The sequence below is a fragment of the Gobius niger genome, assembly GCF_951799975.1.
Source record: "Gobius niger genome assembly, chromosome: 15".
Taxonomy (NCBI): Eukaryota; Metazoa; Chordata; class Actinopteri; order Gobiiformes; family Gobiidae; genus Gobius; species Gobius niger.
In genome coordinates this window covers 31,500,124-31,517,517 of record NC_136866.1, presented here as the reverse complement: position 1 = coordinate 31,517,517, position 17,394 = coordinate 31,500,124, and the positions used below count along the sequence as shown (strand labels likewise).

At 49.0% G+C, this 17,394-nt stretch overlaps 1 protein-coding gene across 1 annotated transcript in view; it reads left to right on the top strand.

Moving 5' to 3' along the window:
- The window catches only part of LOC306974448 (serine/threonine-protein kinase MRCK beta-like), a 46,629-nt gene that overhangs the window by 2,361 nt on the left and 26,874 nt on the right, over positions 1-17,394 (top strand). The window contains exons 3-10 of the mRNA XM_079571695.1: positions 874-957; positions 4,604-4,699; positions 5,837-5,985; positions 6,123-6,216; positions 7,260-7,460; positions 8,577-9,063; positions 11,738-11,833; positions 12,049-12,179. Coding sequence (XP_079427821.1) covers positions 874-957; positions 4,604-4,699; positions 5,837-5,985; positions 6,123-6,216; positions 7,260-7,460; positions 8,577-9,063; positions 11,738-11,833; positions 12,049-12,179 — 1,338 coding nt within the window. The remainder of the gene's footprint in view (positions 1-873; positions 958-4,603; positions 4,700-5,836; positions 5,986-6,122; positions 6,217-7,259; positions 7,461-8,576; positions 9,064-11,737; positions 11,834-12,048; positions 12,180-17,394) is intronic.

The window sequence follows — 17,394 nt, the reverse complement described above, 5'->3', positions numbered from 1 at the left end:
TGGGTTTACTGTGGGGTTACTCTGGGTTTACTGTAGAGTTACTCTGGGTTTACTGTAGTTACTCTGGGTTTACTGTAGGGTTACTCTGGGTTTACTATGGGGTTACTCCGGGTTTACTGTGGGGTTACTCTGGGTTTACTGTGGAGTTACTCTGGGTTTACTGTAGGGTTACTCTGGGTTTACTGTGGAGTTACTCTGGGTTTACTGTAGGGTTACTCCGGGTTTACTGTGGAGTTACTCTGGGTTTACTGTAGGGTTACTCCGGGTTTACTGTAGGGTTACTTTGGGTTTACTGTAGGGTTACTCTGGGTTTACTGTGGGGTTACTCTGGGTTTACTGTGGGGTTACTCTGGGTTTACTGTAGAGTTACTCTGGGTTTACTGTAGGGTTACTCTGGGTTTACTATGGGGTTACTCCGGGTTTACTGTAGGGTTACTTTGGGTTTACTGTAGGGTTACTCCGGGTTTACTGTGGGGTTACTCCGGGTTTACTGTGGGGTTACTTTGGGTTTACTGTAGGGTTACTCCGGGTTTACTGTGGGGTTACTCTGGGTTTACTGTAGGGTTACTCTGGGTTTACTGTACGGTTACTCTGGGTTTACTGTAGGGTTACTCTGGGTTTACTGTAGGGTTACTCTGGGTTTACTGTAGGGTTACTCTGGGTTTACTGTAGGGTTACTCTGGGTTTACTGTAGGGTCACTCTGGGTTTACTGTAGGGTCACTCTGGGTTTACTCTGGGTTTACTGTAGGGTTACTCTGGGTTTACTGTAGGGTTACTCTGGGTTTACTGTAGGGTTACTCCGGGTTTACTGTGGGGTTACTCTGGGTTTACTGTGGGTTTACTTACAAAGCGCCCCCTGGTGGTCTGTGCAGGTGGCGGTGGTGAAGCTGAAGGAAACTGAGCAAGTTTTCGCCATGAAGATCCTCAACAAGTGGGAGATGTTAAAGCGAGCAGAGGTTCGTGTTTGAGACTAAACTGAGACTAAACTGAGACTAAACTGAGACTAAACTGAGACTAAACTGAGACTAAACTGAGACAAAACTGAGACGAAACTGAGACTAAACTGAGACTAGACTGAGACTAAACTGAGACAAAACTGAGACGAAACTGAGACTAGACTGAGACTAAACTGAGACAAAACTGAGACGAAACTGAGACTAAACTGAGACTAAACTGAGACTAAACTGAGACTAAACTGAGACTAGACTGAGACTAAACTGAGACTGAACTGAGACTAAACTGAGACTAAACTGAGACTAAACTGAGACTAAACTGAGACTAAACTGAGACTAAACTGAGACTAGACTGAGACTAAACTGAGACTAAACTGAGACTAGACTGAGACTAGACTGAGACTAAACTGAGACTAAACTGAGACTAGACTGAGACTAAACTGAGACTAGACTGAGACTAGACTGAGACTAGACTGAGACTAGACTGAGACTAGACTGAGACGAAACTGAGACGAAACTGAGACGAAACTGAGACTAGACTGAGACTAAACTGAGACGAAACTGAGACGAAACTGAGACTAATCTAAGATTAGACTGAGACTAAACTGAGACTAGACTGAGACTAGACTGAGACTAGACTGAGACTAAACTGAGACTAGACTGAGACTAGACTGAGACTAGACTGAGACTAAACTGAGACTAGACTGAGACTAAACTGAGACTAAACTGAGACTAGACTGAGACTAGACTGAGACTAAACTGAGACTAAACTGAGACTAGACTGAGACTAAACTGAGACTAGACTGAGACTAGACTGAGACTAGACTGAGACTAGACTGAGACTAGACTGAGACGAAACTGAGACGAAACTGAGACTAATCTAAGATTAGACTGAGACTAAACTGAGACTAAACTGAGACTAGACTGAGACTAATCTAAGATTAGACTGAGACTAAACTGAGACTAGACTGAGACTAGACTGAGACTAGACTGAGACTAAACTGAGACTAGACTGAGACTAGACTGAGACTAGACTGAGACTAAACTGAGACTAGACTGAGACTAAACTGAGACTAGACTGAGACTAGACTGAGACTAGACTGAGACTAAACTGAGACTAAACTGAGACTAGACTGAGACTAGACTGAGACTAGACTGAGACTAAACTGAGACTAGACTGAGACTAGACTGAGACTAAACTGAGACTAGACTGAGACTAGACTGAGACTAAACTGAGACTAAACTGAGACTAAACTGAGACTAGACTGAGACTAGACTGAGACTAAACTGAGACTAAACTGAGACTAAACTGAGACTAGACTGAGACTAGACTGAGACTAGACTGAGACTAGACTGAGACTAGACTGAGACTAGACTGAGACTAGACTGAGACTAAACTGAGACTAAACTGAGACTAAACTGAGACTAGACTGAGACTAGACTGAGACTAGACTGAGACTAGACTGAGACGAAACTGAGACGAAACTGAGACGAAACTGAGACTAATCTAAGATTAGACTGAGACTAAACTGAGACTAGACTGAGACTAGACTGAGACTAAACTGAGACTAGACTGAGACTAGACTGAGACTAAACTGAGACTAAACTGAGACTAAACTGAGACTAGACTGAGACTAGACTGAGACGAAACTGAGACTAGACTGAGACTAGACTGAGACTGAACTGAGACTAGACTGAGACTGAACTGAGACTAAACTGAGACTAGACTGAGACTAGACTGAGACTAAACTGAGACTAAACTGAGACTAAACTGAGACTAAACTGAGACTAAACTGAGACTAAACTGAGACTAGACTGAGACTAGACTGAGACGAAACTGAGACTAGACTGAGACTAGACTGAGACTGAACTGAGACTAGACTGAGACTGAACTGAGACTAAACTGAGACTAGACTGAGACTAGACTGAGACTAAACTGAGACTAGACTGAGACTAGACTGAGACTAAACTGAGACTAGACTGAGACTAGACTGAGACTAGACTGAGACTAGACTGAGACTAAACTGAGACTAGACTGAGACTAAACTGAGACTAGACTGAGACTAAACTGAGACTAAACTGAGACTAGACTGAGACTAGACTGAGACGAAACTGAGACGAAACTGAGACTAGACTGAGACTAAACTGAGACTAAACTGAGACTAGACTGAGACTAGACTGAGACGAAACTGAGACGAAACTGAGACTAGACTGAGACTAAACTGAGACTAAACTGAGACTAAACTGAGACTAGACTGAGACTAAACTGAGACTAGACTGAGACTAAACTGAGACTAGACTGAGACTAGACTGAGACTAGACTGAGACGAAACTGAGACGAAACTGAGACTAGACTGAGACTAAACTGAGACTAAACTGAGACTAAACTGAGACTAAACTGAGACTAAACTGAGACTGAACTGAGACTAAACTGAGACTAAACTGAGACTAAACTGAGACTAAACTGAGACTAAACTGAGACTGAACTGAGACTAAACTGAGACTAAACTGAGACTAAACTGAGACTAAACTGAGACTAAACTGAGACTAGACTGAGACTAAACTGAGACTAAACTGAGACTAAACTGAGACTAAACTGAGACTAGACTGAGACGAAACTGAGACTAAACTGAGACGAAACTGAGACGAAACTGAGACGAAACTGAGACTAAACTGAGACTGAACTGAGACGGAACTGAGACTAGACTGAGACTAAACTGAGACTAAAGTGAGACTAAACTGAGACTAAACTGAGACTAGACTGAGACTAGACTGAGACTAAACTGAGACGAAACTGAGACGAAACTGAGACTAAACTGAGACTAAACTGAGACTAAACTGAGACTAGACTGAGACTAAACTGAGACTAAACTGAGACTAAACTGAGACGAAACTGAGACTAAACTGAGACGAAACTGAGACGAAACTGAGACTAAACTGAGACTAGACTGAGACTAAACTGAGACGAAACTGAGACTAAACTGAGACTAAACTGAGACGAAACTGAGACGAAACTGAGACTAAACTGAGACTAGACTGAGACTAGACTGAGACTAGACTGAGACGAAACTGAGACTAGACTGAGACTAGACTGAGACTAGACTGAGACTAGACTGAGACGAAACTGAGACTAGACTGAGACTAGACTGAGACTAAACTGAGACGAAACTGAGACGAAACTGAGACTAAACTGAGACTAAACTGAGACTAGACTGAGACTAGACTGAGACGAAACTGAGACGAAACTGAGACGAAACTGAGACGAAACTGAGACGAAACTAAGACTAAACTGAGACTAAACTGAGACGGCGCCACCTTCAGGCTGAACACGGACCTGAACATTAACATGTGCTTGTTTCACAGACGGCGCCACCTTCAGGCTGAACACGGACCTGAACATTAACATGTGCTTGTTTCACAGACGGCGCCACCTTCAGGCTGAACACGGACCTGAACATTAACGTGTTTGTTTCACAGACGGCGCCACCTTCAGGCCGAACACGGACCTGAACATTAACGTGTGCTTGTTTCACAGACGGCGCCACCTTCAGGCTGAACACGGACCTGAACATTAACGTGTGCTTGTTTCACAGACGGCGCCACCTTCAGGCTGAACACGGACCTGAACATTAACATGTTTGTTTCACAGACGGCGTGTTTTAAAGAAGAGCGCGACGTTTTGGTCAAAGGCGACTCTCAGTGGATCACCACGCTTCACTACGCCTTCCAGGACGACAACTACCTGGTACTGCAATACTACTGCAATACTACTGCACATACTACTGCACATACTACTGCAATACTACTGCAATACTACTGCAATACTACTGCAATACTACTGCAATACTACTACACATACTACTGCAATACTACTACAATACTACTGCAATACTACTGCACATACTACTGCAATACTACTACACATACTACTGCAATACTACTGCAATACTACTGTAGTAGTTGTGATGTTACTGGACAAAGTAATGAGTTACAAACAGCCGAGTGGAAACAGAAATCCTTTATATTTGGAGTTTGACAATATATTTGATTTTCCAATATATTGCGATATTTTGCGGGACGATACGATATCGATACTTTTGATGACGTCACGCATATTAATGAGCAGCATCACGCATATTAATGAGGCAACGTCACGCATATTAATGAGCAACGTCACGCATATTAATGAGCAACGTCACGCATATTAATGAGCAACGTCACGCATATTAATGAGCAACGTCACGCATATTAATGAGGCAGCAGTGCTCCACTGTTTTCACAGTCAATAGAGGAACAATAATCAAGACTTCGGTCAGACCAGCAGGGGGCAGCACTACAGTTTTACACAAATGAATGAAAACAAGATTCATTTGAGGTTGATTTATTCCTTTTTAAACAGGACTTTGCTTCTGGTTTATTTAAACGTAAATGTCACAGATCTACATTTTCAGTCTGTGAGTCTTTTATAAAGAGGAACAAAGCAGGAAAAGAAATGTAAATGATGAATAATATTTGGTATGTTCAAATGAAGGTTAAAAGTAGCATGTTTTTAGTCGTGATATATCGTAGGTTATTTTTGTGCAATATCCCGATTATTGTAGTATCGGCGTATCGTGAGATAATCGTTATCGTCAGCCCTGTATCGAATCGTATCGTATCGTATCGTATCATGAGGGCCCCAGAGGTTCCAGAGGTTCCACATGATTTCTGTTTCCACTCAGAGCTCAAACTCAGAGGTCAGGGAGGGGAGAGAGTTCAGCTTCTGTAAAACGTAAAGCAGAGAGTCCAGACCAGGACTCGAACCCGAGCCCACGTCTCGCTGCACCTCCTGGACACTCCTGAGGTCAGTAACCCCCCCCCTCTCCCCTCTGCCCCCCCTCAGTACCTGGTGATGGACTACTACGTGGGCGGGGACCTGCTGACGCTGCTGAGTAAGTTCGAGGACAGACTTCCCGAGGACATGGCCAAGTTCTACGTGGCCGAGATGGTCCTCGCCATCAGCTCCATCCACCAGCAGGGCTACGTGCACAGGTAACCACGGCAACCACGGCCCGAACGCCACCCGCTCCAACATGCCCCCCCGAATCCACACATGGTCGTTTCCTTTGTGGGAGGCGGCTGGAGGCGGGACATGTCACAGTGTTATTATTGATTATGATGTTTCTCAGGGACATCAAACCGGACAACGTTCTGCTGGACGTCAACGGACACATCCGATTGGCCGACTTCGGCTCCTGCCTGCGCATGCTCCCGGACGGAACGGTGAGACGGCGCCCCCTCCTGGTCAGGGCTGAGACTAAAGCTAAAGTAGTTCCCGGTCCCGATGGAAGGTTCCTCCTCAGGGCTGGACCTTCAGTCCGGGCTGTGTGTTTGAGCAGACTCCCTTTAAGAGGACACTCCCTTTAAGAGGACACTCCCTTTAAGAGGACACTCCCTTTAAGAGGACACTCCCTTTAAGAGGACACTCCCTTTAAGAGGACACTCCCTTTAAGAGGACACTCCCTTTAACAGGACACTCCCTTTAAGAGGACACTCCCTTTAAGAGGACACTCCCTTTAAGAGGACACTCCCTCTAAGAGGACACTCCCTTTAACAGGACACTCCCTTTAAGAGGACACTCCCTTTAAGAGGACATTCCCTTTAAGAGGACACTCCCTTTAAGAGGACACTCCCTTTAACAGGACACTCCCTTTAACAGGACACTCCCTTTAAGAGGACACTCCCTCTAAGAGGACACTCCCTTTAAGAGGACACTCCCTTTAAGAGGACACTCCCTTTAAGAGGACGCTCCTTTTAAGAGGACACTCCCTTTAAGAGGACACTCCCTTTAAGAGGACACTCCCTTTAAGAGGACACTCCCTCTAAGAGGACACTCCCTTTAAGAGGACACTCCCTCTAAGAGGACACTCCCTTTAACAGGACACTCCCTTTAAGAGGACACTCCCTCTAAGAGGACACTCCCTTTAAGAGGACACTCCCTTTAAGAGGACACTCCCTTTAACAGGACACTCCCTTTAACAGGACACTCCCTTTAACAGGACACTCCCTTTAAGAGGACACTCCCTCTAAGAGGACACTCCCTTTAAGAGGACACTCCCTCTAAGAGGACACTCCCTTTAACAGGACACTCCCTTTAAGAGGACACTCCCTCTAAGAGGACACTCCCTTTAACAGGACACTCCCTTTAAGAGGACACTCCCTCTAAGAGGACACTCCCTCTAAGAGGACACTCCCTTTAAGAGGACACTCCCTTTAAGAGGACACTCCCTTTAAGAGGACACGCTGACTCTGACTTTACGCCTCAGGTCCAGTCGTCTGTCGCCGTGGGAACGCCCGACTACATCTCCCCGGAGATCCTTCAGGCGATGGAGGCGGGGCGCGGGCGCTACGGCCCCGAGTGCGACTGGTGGTCGCTGGGCGTGTGCGTCTACGAGATGCTCTACGGAGAAACGCCGTTCTACGCCGAGTCTCTGCTGGAGACGTACGGCAAGATCATGAACCACCAGGTACGTGTGACCCGACGCTACCAGGTCACGGGCCACCAGGTACGTGTGACCCAACGCTACCAGGTCACGGGCCACCAGGTACGTGTGACCCAACGCTACCAGGTCACGGGCCACCAGGTACGTGTGACCCGACCCTGCCCGGATCAGGGGCCACCAGGTACGTGTGACCCGACCCTGCCCGGATCAGGAACCACCAGGTACTTAAGACCCGACCCTGCCCGGATCAGGGGCCACCAGGTACTTTAGACCCGACCCTGCCCGGATCAGGGGCCACCAGGTACGTGTGACCCGACCCTGCCCGGATCAGGGGCCACCAGGTACGTGTGACCCGACCCTGCCCGGATCATGAACCACCAGGTGCTTTAAACATGAATCTGCAGCGTCTCGACGTAAATCGAGCTCCTCAAAGGTTCAGTGAATCAGGGATATTTTTCAGATCCAGAAGCAGCGTTTTCTGGGTCGCTCCCGAAGCGTCTGCCCCACTTCAGTCTAAATCTGGACCAGGTCCGGTCTCTGTGGAGATCCCTGTAGATGTGCTGCCGCTCTAACCCCTCTGCCTCCCTCAGGACCGCCTGGTGTCTCGTTAGTGCACATGTGCTGCCGCTCTAACCCCTCTGCCTCCCTCAGGACCGCCTGGTGTCTCGTTAGTGCACATGTGCTGCTGCTCTAACCCCTCTGCCTCCCTCAGGACCGCCTGGTGTCTCGTTAGTGCACATGTGCAGTACCTCTAACCCCTCTGCCTCCCTCAGGACCGCCTGGTGTCTCGTTAGTGTACATGTGCAGTACCTCTAACCCCTCTGCCTCCCTCAGGACCGCCTGGTGTCTCGTTAGTGCACATGTGCAGTACCTCTAACCCCTCTGCCTCCCTCAGGACCGCCTGGTGTCTCGTTAGTGCACATGTGCAGTACCTCTAACCCCTCTGCCTCCCTCAGGACCGCCTGGTGTCTCGTTAGTGCACATGTGCTGCTGCTCTAACCCCTCTGCCTCCCTCAGGACCGCCTGGTGTCTCGTTAGTGCACATGTGCTGCCGCTCTAACCCCTCTGCCTCCCTGTAGGACCGCCTGGTGTCTCGTTAGTGCACATGTGCTGCCGCTCTAACCCCTCTGCCTCCCTCAGGACCGCCTGGTGTTTCCCGCTCACGTCTCCGATGTCTCGGACTCCGCCCGGGACCTGATCCAGCGCCTGCTTTGTCCTCGTGAGTCCAGACTGGGCTCTCGTCGTCACGGCGATGAGGCGATCCAGGACTTTAAGGACCACCCCTTCTTCTTGGGCGTGGACTGGGACCGCCTCCGGTCCACCGCGGCGCCGTACATCCCCGACGTCTGCTCGCCCACCGACACGTCCAACTTCGACGTGGACGACGACACGCTGAAGAACCCGGAGGTGTCGACGCCCGGAGCTCTCAGCAGCTTCAGCGGGCAGCAGCTGCCCTTTGTGGGCTTCACCTACACCTGTCCCAGCGGGCGGGGCCTCGGGGGCGGCGAGGGGCGGGGCCTCGGGGGCGGCGAGGGGCGGGGCCTCGGGGACGGCGAAGAGGCCGGGCTGGAGGAGAAGATCCAGAAACTGGAGCGAGAAAACCAGGAACTACAGCGTAAACTGTCAGGTGACTTAATCTGACACAACACCTACAACACAGTCATGATCACTACAGGACCTGATCAGTCAGGGAGCAACATCTGACACACCTACAACACAGTCATGATCACTACAGGACCTGATCAGTCAGGAGCAACATCTGACACAACACCTACAACACAGTCATGATCACTACAGGACCTGATCAGTCAGGGAGCAACATCTGACACAACACCTACAACACAGTCATGATCACTACAGGACCTGATCAGTCAGGAGCAACATCTGACACACCTACAACACAGTCATGATCACTACAGGACCTTATCAGTCAGGGAGCAACATCTGACACACCTACAACACAGTCATGATCACTACAGGACCTAATCAGTCAGGGAGCAACATCTGACACACCTACAACACAGTCATGATCACTACAGGACCTTATCAGTCAGGGAGCAACATCTGACACACCTACAACACAGTCATGATCACTACAGGACCTGATCAGTCAGGAGCAACATCTGACACAACACCTACAACACAGTCATGATCACTACAGGACCTGATCAGTCAGGAGCAACATCTGACACAACACCTACAACACAGTCATGATCACTACAGGACCTGATCAGTCAGGAGCAACATCTGACACAACACCTACAACACAGTCATGATCACTACAGGACCTTATCAGTCAGGGAGCAACATCTGACACAACACCTACAACACAGTCATGATCACTACAGGACCTGATCAGTCAGGAGCAACATCTGACACACCTACAACACAGTCATGATCACTACAGGACCTGATCAGTCAGGAAGCAACATCTGACACAACACCTACAACACAGTCATGATCACTACAGGACCTGATCAGTCAGGAGCAACATCTGACACACCTACAACACAGTCATGATCACTACAGGACCTGATCAGTCAGGAGCAACATCTGACACACCTACAACACAGTCATGATCACTACAGGACCTGATCAGTCAGGAGCAACATCTGACACACCTACAACACAGTCATGATCACTACAGGACCTTATCAGTCAGGAAGCAACATCTGACACAACACCTACAACACAGTCATGATCACTACAGGACCTTATCAGTCAGGGAGCAACATCTGACACAACACCTACAACACAGTCATGATCACTACAGGACCTGATCAGTCAGGAGCAACATCTGACACACCTACAACACAGTCATGATCACTACAGGACCTGATCAGTCAGGAGCAACATCTGACACACCTACAACACAATCATGATCACTACAGGACCTTATCAGTCAGGAGCAACATCTGACACACCTACAACACAGTCATGATCACTACAGGACCTGATCAGTCAGGGAGCAACATCTGACACACCTACAACACAGTCATGATCACTACAGGACCTGATCAGTCAGGAGCAACATCTGACACAACACCTACAACACAGTCATGATCACTACAGGACCTGATCAGTCAGGAGCAACATCTGACACAACACCTACAACACAGTCATGATCACTACAGGACCTGATCAGTCAGGGAGCAACATCTGACACACCTACAACACAGTCATGATCACTACAGGACCTGATCAGTCAGGAGCAACATCTGACACAACACCTACAACACAGTCATGATCACTACAGGACCTAATCAGTCAGGAGCAACATCTGACACAACACCTACAACACAGTCATGATCACTACAGGACCTGATCAGTCAGGGAGCAACATCTGACACACCTACAACACAGTCATGATCACTACAGGACCTGATCAGTCAGTAGCAACATCTGACACACCTACAACACAGTCATGATCACTACAGGACCTGATCAGTCAGGAGCAACATCTGACACAACACCTACAACACAGTCATGATCACTACAGGACCTGATCAGTCAGGAGCAACATCTGACACAACACCTACAACACAGTCATGATCACTACAGGACCTTATCAGTCAGGAGCAACATCTGACACAACACCTACAACACAGTCATGATCACTACAGGACCTTATCAGTCAGGAGCAACATCTGACACAACACCTACAACACAGTCATGATCACTACAGGACCTTATCAGTCAGGAGCAACATCTGACACAACACCTACAACACAGTCATGATCACTACAGGACCTTATCAGTCAGGAGCAACATCTGACACACCTACAACACAGTCATGATCACTACAGGACCTGATCAGTCAGGAGCAACATCTGACACAACACCTACAACACAGTCATGATCACTACAGGACCTGATCAGTCAGGAGCAACATCTGACACAACACCTACAACACAGTCATGATCACTACAGGACCTGATCAGTCAGGGAGCAACATCTGACACAACACCTACAACACAGTCATGATCACTACAGGACCTGATCAGTCAGGAGCAACATCTGACACAACACCTACAACACAGTCATGATCACTACAGGACCTGATCAGTCAGGAGCAACATCTGACACAACACCTACAACACAGTCATGATCACTACAGGACCTGATCAGTCAGGAGCAACATCTGACACAACACCTACAACACAGTCATGATCACTACAGGACCTGATCAGTCATGGAGCAACATCTGACACAACACCTACAACACAGTCATGATCTTCATAATTCCTCCATCACCAAAACCACAGCAAACAGAGTCTCATGTGTGACTGTTGTTTGTACAGAGGGGGCGCCACCGAGTCGAGCCGGAACTCTGTCCCGAGAAAAAGAGGTGAAAAAACTCAACGAGGAAATCGAGCGCCTCAAGAAGAAACTGGCAGGTGAGTGTCCCATGCTCTGATTGGTCCGTTTAAAGCCGGGCCTTGTGTCCTGAGCTCTGATTGGTCCGTTTAAAGCCGAGCCTTGTGTTCTGAGCTCTGATTGGTCCGTTTAAAGCCGGGCCTTGTGTCCTGAGCTCTGATGGGTCCGTTTAAAGCCTGGATCATGTATAAAGCGCTGCTCTCTTCTCTGATTGGTCCATTTGAACGTCCCGCAGAGTCTGATAGGCTGGAGAAGCAGCTGGAGGAGGCGGTCTCTCTGCGCCAGGACGAAAGCTCCGCCGCCAAACTGCAAACCCTGGAAAAACAAGTGAAGAGTCTGAGGCAGGAGAAGGACGAGACGCACAAGGTACGAATATGTCCCACAGCACCTGACGCACCTGACGCACCTGACCCTGACGCACCTGACACACCTGACGCACCTGACCCTGACACACCTGACACACCTGACACACCTGACCCTGACACACCTGACACACCTGACACACCTGACACACCTGACACACCTGACACACCTGACCCTGACACACCTGACACACCTGACACACCTGACACACCTGACACACCTGACACACCTGACACACCTGACCCTGACACTCCTGACCCTGACACACCTGACACACCTGACACACCTGACACACCTGACACACCTGACACACCTGACACACCTGACACACCTGACCCTGACACACCTGACACACCTGACACACCTGACACACCTGACCCTGACACACCTGACACACCTGACCCTGACACTCCTGACCCTGACACACCTGACCCTGACACACCTGACACACCTGACACACCTGACCCTGACACTCCTGACCCTGACACACCTGACCCTGACACACCTGACACACCTGACCCTGACACACCTGACCCTGACACACCTGACATGTTTGTTCCTCCGTATGACGTGTTTCTGGTATGGTTCCTCCGTGTGACGTGTTTCTGGTATTGTTCCTCCGTGTGACGTGTTTCTGGTTTGGTTCCTCATTATGACGTGTTTCTGGTTCCTCCGTGTGACGTGTTTCTGGTTCCTCCGTGTGACGTGTTTCTGGTATGGTTCCTCCGTGTGACGTGTTTCTGGTTCCTCTGTATGACGTGTTTCTGGTTCCTCCGTGTGACGTGTTTCTGGTATGGTTCCTCCGTGTGACGTGTTTCTGGTATGGTTCCTCTGTATGACGTGTTTCTGGTATGGTTCCTCTGTATGACGTGTTTCTGGTTCCTCTGTATGACGTGTTTCTGGTTCCTCCGTGTGACGTGTTTCTGGTTCCTCCGTGTGACGTGTTTCTGGTATGGTTCCTCCGTGTGACGTGTTTCTGGTATGTTCCTCTGTATGACGTGTTTCTGGTTCCTCTGTATGACGTGTTTCTGGTTCCTCTGTATGACGTGTTTCTGGTTCCTCTGTATGACGTGTTTCTGGTTCCTCTGTATGACGTGTTTCTGGTTCCTCTGTATGACGTGTTTCTGGTTCCTCTGTATGACGTGTTTCTGGTTCCTCCGTGTGACGTGTTTCTGGTATGGTTCCTCCGTGTGACGTGTTTCTGGTTTGGTTCCTCCGTGTGACGTGTTTCTGGTATGTTCCTCTGTATGACGTGTTTCTGGTATGGTTCCTCCGTATGACGTGTTTCTGGTATGGTTCCTCTGTGTGACGTGTTTCTGGTTCCTCCGTGTGACGTGTTTCTGGTATGGTTCCTCCGTATGACGTGTTTCTGGTATGTTCCTCTGTATGACGTGTTTCTGGTTTGGTTCCTCCGTGTGACGTGTTTCTGGTATGTTCCTCTGTATGACGTGTTTCTGGTTCCTCCGTGTGACGTGTTTCTGGTTCCTCTGTGTGACGTGTTTCTGGTTCCTCCGTGTGACGTGTTTCTGGTTCCTCCGTGTGACGTGTTTCTGGTATGGTTCCTCCGTGTGACGTGTTTCTGGTATGTTCCTCCGTGTGACGTGTTTCTGGTATGGTTCCTCTGTGTGACGTGTTTCTGGTTCCTCCGTGTGACGTGTTTCTGGTTCCTCCGTGTGACGTGTTTCTGGTTCCTCCGTGTGACGTGTTTCTGGTTCCTCCGTGTGACGTGTTTCTGGTTCCTCCGTGTGACGTGTTTCTGGTTCCTCCGTGTGACGTGTTTCTGGTTCCTCCGTGTGACGTGTTTCTGGTATGTTTCCTCCGTATGACGTGTTCCTGGTATGTTCCTCCGTGTGACGTGTTTCTGGTATGTTCCTCTGTATGACGTGTTTCTGGTATGGTTCCTCCGTGTGACGTGTTTCTGGTATGGTTCCTCCGTGTGACGTGTTTCTGGTATGGTTCCTCCGTGTGACGTGTTTCTGGTATGTTCCTCTGTATGACGTGTTTCTGGTATGTTCCTCCGTGTGACGTGTTTCTGGTTCCTCCGTGTGACGTGTTTCTGGTATGGTTCCTCCGTGTGACGTGTTTCTGGTATGTTCCTCCGTATGACGTGTTTCTGGTATGTTCCTCCGTATGACGTGTTTCTGGTTCCTCCGTATGACGTGTTTCTGGTATGTTCCTCCGTATGACGTGTTTCTGGTTCCTCCGTATGACGTGTTTCTGGTATGTTCCTCCGTGTGACGTGTTTCTGGTTCCTCCGTGTGACGTGTTTCTGGTATGTTTCCTCCGTATGACGTGTTCCTGGTATGTTCCTCCGTGTGACGTGTTTCTGGTATGTTCCTCCGTGTGACGTGTTTCTGGTATGTTCCTCCGTATGACGTGTTTCTGGTATGTTCCTCCGTGTGACGTGTTTCTGGTATGGTTCCTCCGTGTGACGTGTTTCTGGTATGGTTCCTCTGTATGACGTGTTTCTGGTTCCTCCGTGTGACGTGTTTCTGGTTCCTCTGTATGACGTGTTTCTGGTATGGTTCCTCCGTGTGACGTGTTTCTGGTTCCTCCGTGTGACGTGTTTCTGGTTCCTCCGTGTGACGTGTTTCTGGTTCCTCCGTGTGACGTGTTTCTGGTTCCTCCGTGTGACGTGTTTCTGGTTCCTCCGTGTGACGTGTTTCTGGTTCCTCTGTATGACGTGTTTCTGGTTCCTCTGTATGACGTGTTTCTGGTTCCTCCGTGTGACGTGTTTCTAGTTCCTCCGTGTGACGTGTTTCTGGTTCCTCCGTGTGACGTGTTTCTGGTATGGTTCCTCCGTGTGACGTGTTTCTGGTTCCTCCGTGTGACGTGTTTCTGGTTCCTCCGTGTGACGTGTTTCTGGTATGGTTCCTCCGTGTGACGTGTTTCTGGTTCCTCCGTATGACGTGTTTCTGGTTCCTCCGTGTGACGTGTTTCTGGTATGGTTCCTCCGTGTGACGTGTTTCTGGTTCCTCCGTATGACGTGTTTCTGGTATGGTTCCTCCGTATGACGTGTTTCTGGTTCCTCTGTATGACGTGTTTCTGGTTCCTCCGTGTGACGTGTTTCTGGTTTCTCCGTATGACGTGTTTCTGGTTCCTCTGTATGACGTGTTTCTGGTTCCTCCGTGTGACGTGTTTCTGGTTTCTCCGTGTGACGTGTTTCTGGTTCCTCTGTATGACGTGTTTCTGGTTCCTCTGTATGACGTGTTTCTGGTTCCTCCGTGTGACATGTTTCTGGTATGGTTCCTCCGTGTGACGTGTTTCTGGTTTCTCCGTATGACGTGTTTCTGGTTCCTCTGTATGACGTGTTTCTGGTTCCTCCGTGTGACGTGTTTCTGGTTCCTCCGTGTGACGTGTTTCTGGTATGGTTCCTCCGTGTGACGTGTTTCTGGTTCCTCCGTATGACGTGTTTCTGGTTCCTCCGTGTGACGTGTTTCTGGTATGGTTCCTCCGTGTGACGTGTTTCTGGTTCCTCCGTATGACGTGTTTCTGGTTCCTCCGTGTGACGTGTTTCTGGTTCCTCCGTATGACGTGTTTCTGGTATGGTTCCTCCGTGTGACGTGTTTCTGGTTCCTCTGTATGACGTGTTTCTGGTTCCTCCGTGTGACGTGTTTCTGGTTCCTCCGTATGACGTGTTTCTGGTTCCTCTGTATGACGTGTTTCTGGTTCCTCCGTATGACGTGTTTCTGGTATGGTTCCTCCGTGTGACGTGTTTCTGGTTCCTCCGTTTGACGTGTTTCTGGTTCCTCTGTATGACGTGTTTCTGGTTCCTCCGTGTGACGTGTTTCTGGTTTCTCCGTGTGACGTGTTTCTGGTTCCTCTGTATGACGTGTTTCTGGTTCCTCCGTGTGACGTGTTTCTGGTTTCTCCGTATGACGTGTTTCTGGTTCCTCTGTATGACGTGTTTCTGGTTCCTCCGTGTGACGTGTTTCTGGTTCCTCCGTGTGACGTGTTTCTGGTATGGTTCCTCCGTGTGACGTGTTTCTGGTATGGTTCCTCCGTGTGACGTGTTTCTGGTTCCTCCGTGTGACGTGTTTCTGGTTCCTCCGTGTGACGTGTTTCTGGTATGGTTCCTCCGTGTGACGTGTTTCTGGTTCCTACGTGTGACGTGTTTCTGGTTCCTCTGTATGACGTGTTTCTGGTTCCTCTGTATGACGTGTTTCTGGTTCCTCCGTGTGACGTGTTTCTGGTTCCTCCGTGTGACGTGTTTCTGGTATGGTTCCTCCGTGTGACGTGTTTCTGGTTCCTCTGTATGACGTGTTTCTGGTTCCTCTGTATGACGTGTTTCTGGTATGTTCCTCCGTGTGACGTGTTTCTGGTTCCTCTGTATGACGTGTTTCTGGTATGTTCCTCCGTGTGACGTGTTTCTGGTTCCTCCGTATGACGTGTTTCTGGTTCCTCTGTATGACGTGTTTCTGGTTCCTCTGTATGACGTGTTTCTGGTATGGTTCCTCCGTGTGACGTGTTTCTGGTTCCTCCGTATGACGTGTTTCTGGTTCCTCTGTATGACGTGTTTCTGGTTCCTCCGTGTGACGTGTTTCTGGTTCCTCCGTGTGACGTGTTTCTGGTTCCTCCGTGTGACGTGTTTCTGGTTCCTCCGTATGACGTGTTTCTGGTTCCTCTGTATGACGTGTTTCTGGTATGGTTCCTCCGTGTGACGTGTTTCTGGTTCCTCCGTGTGACGTGTTTCTGGTTCCTCTGTATGACGTGTTTCTGGTTCCTCTGTATGACGTGTTTCTGGTTCCTCTGTATGACGTGTTTCTGGTATGGTTCCTCCGTGTGACGTGTTTCTGGTTCCTCCGTGTGACGTGTTTCTGGTTCCTCCGTGTGACGTGTTTCTGGTTTCTCTGTATGACGTGTTTCTGGTTTGGTTCCTCCGTGTGACGTGTTTCTGGTTCCTCCGTATGACGTGTTTCTGGTTCCTCTGTATGACGTGTTTCTGGTATGGTTCCTCCGTGTGACGTGTTTCTGGTTCCTCCGTGTGACGTGTTTCTGGTTCCTCTGTATGACGTGTTTCTGGTTCCTCTGTATGACGTGTTTCTGGTATGTTCCTCCGTGTGACGTGTTTCTGGTATTGTTCCTCCGTGTGACGTGTTTCTGGTTCCTCCGTATGACGTGTTTCTGGTTCCTCTGTATGACGTGTTTCTGGTATGGTTCCTCCGTGTGACGTGTTTCTGGTTCCTCTGTATGACGTGTTTCTGGTTTGGTTCCTCCG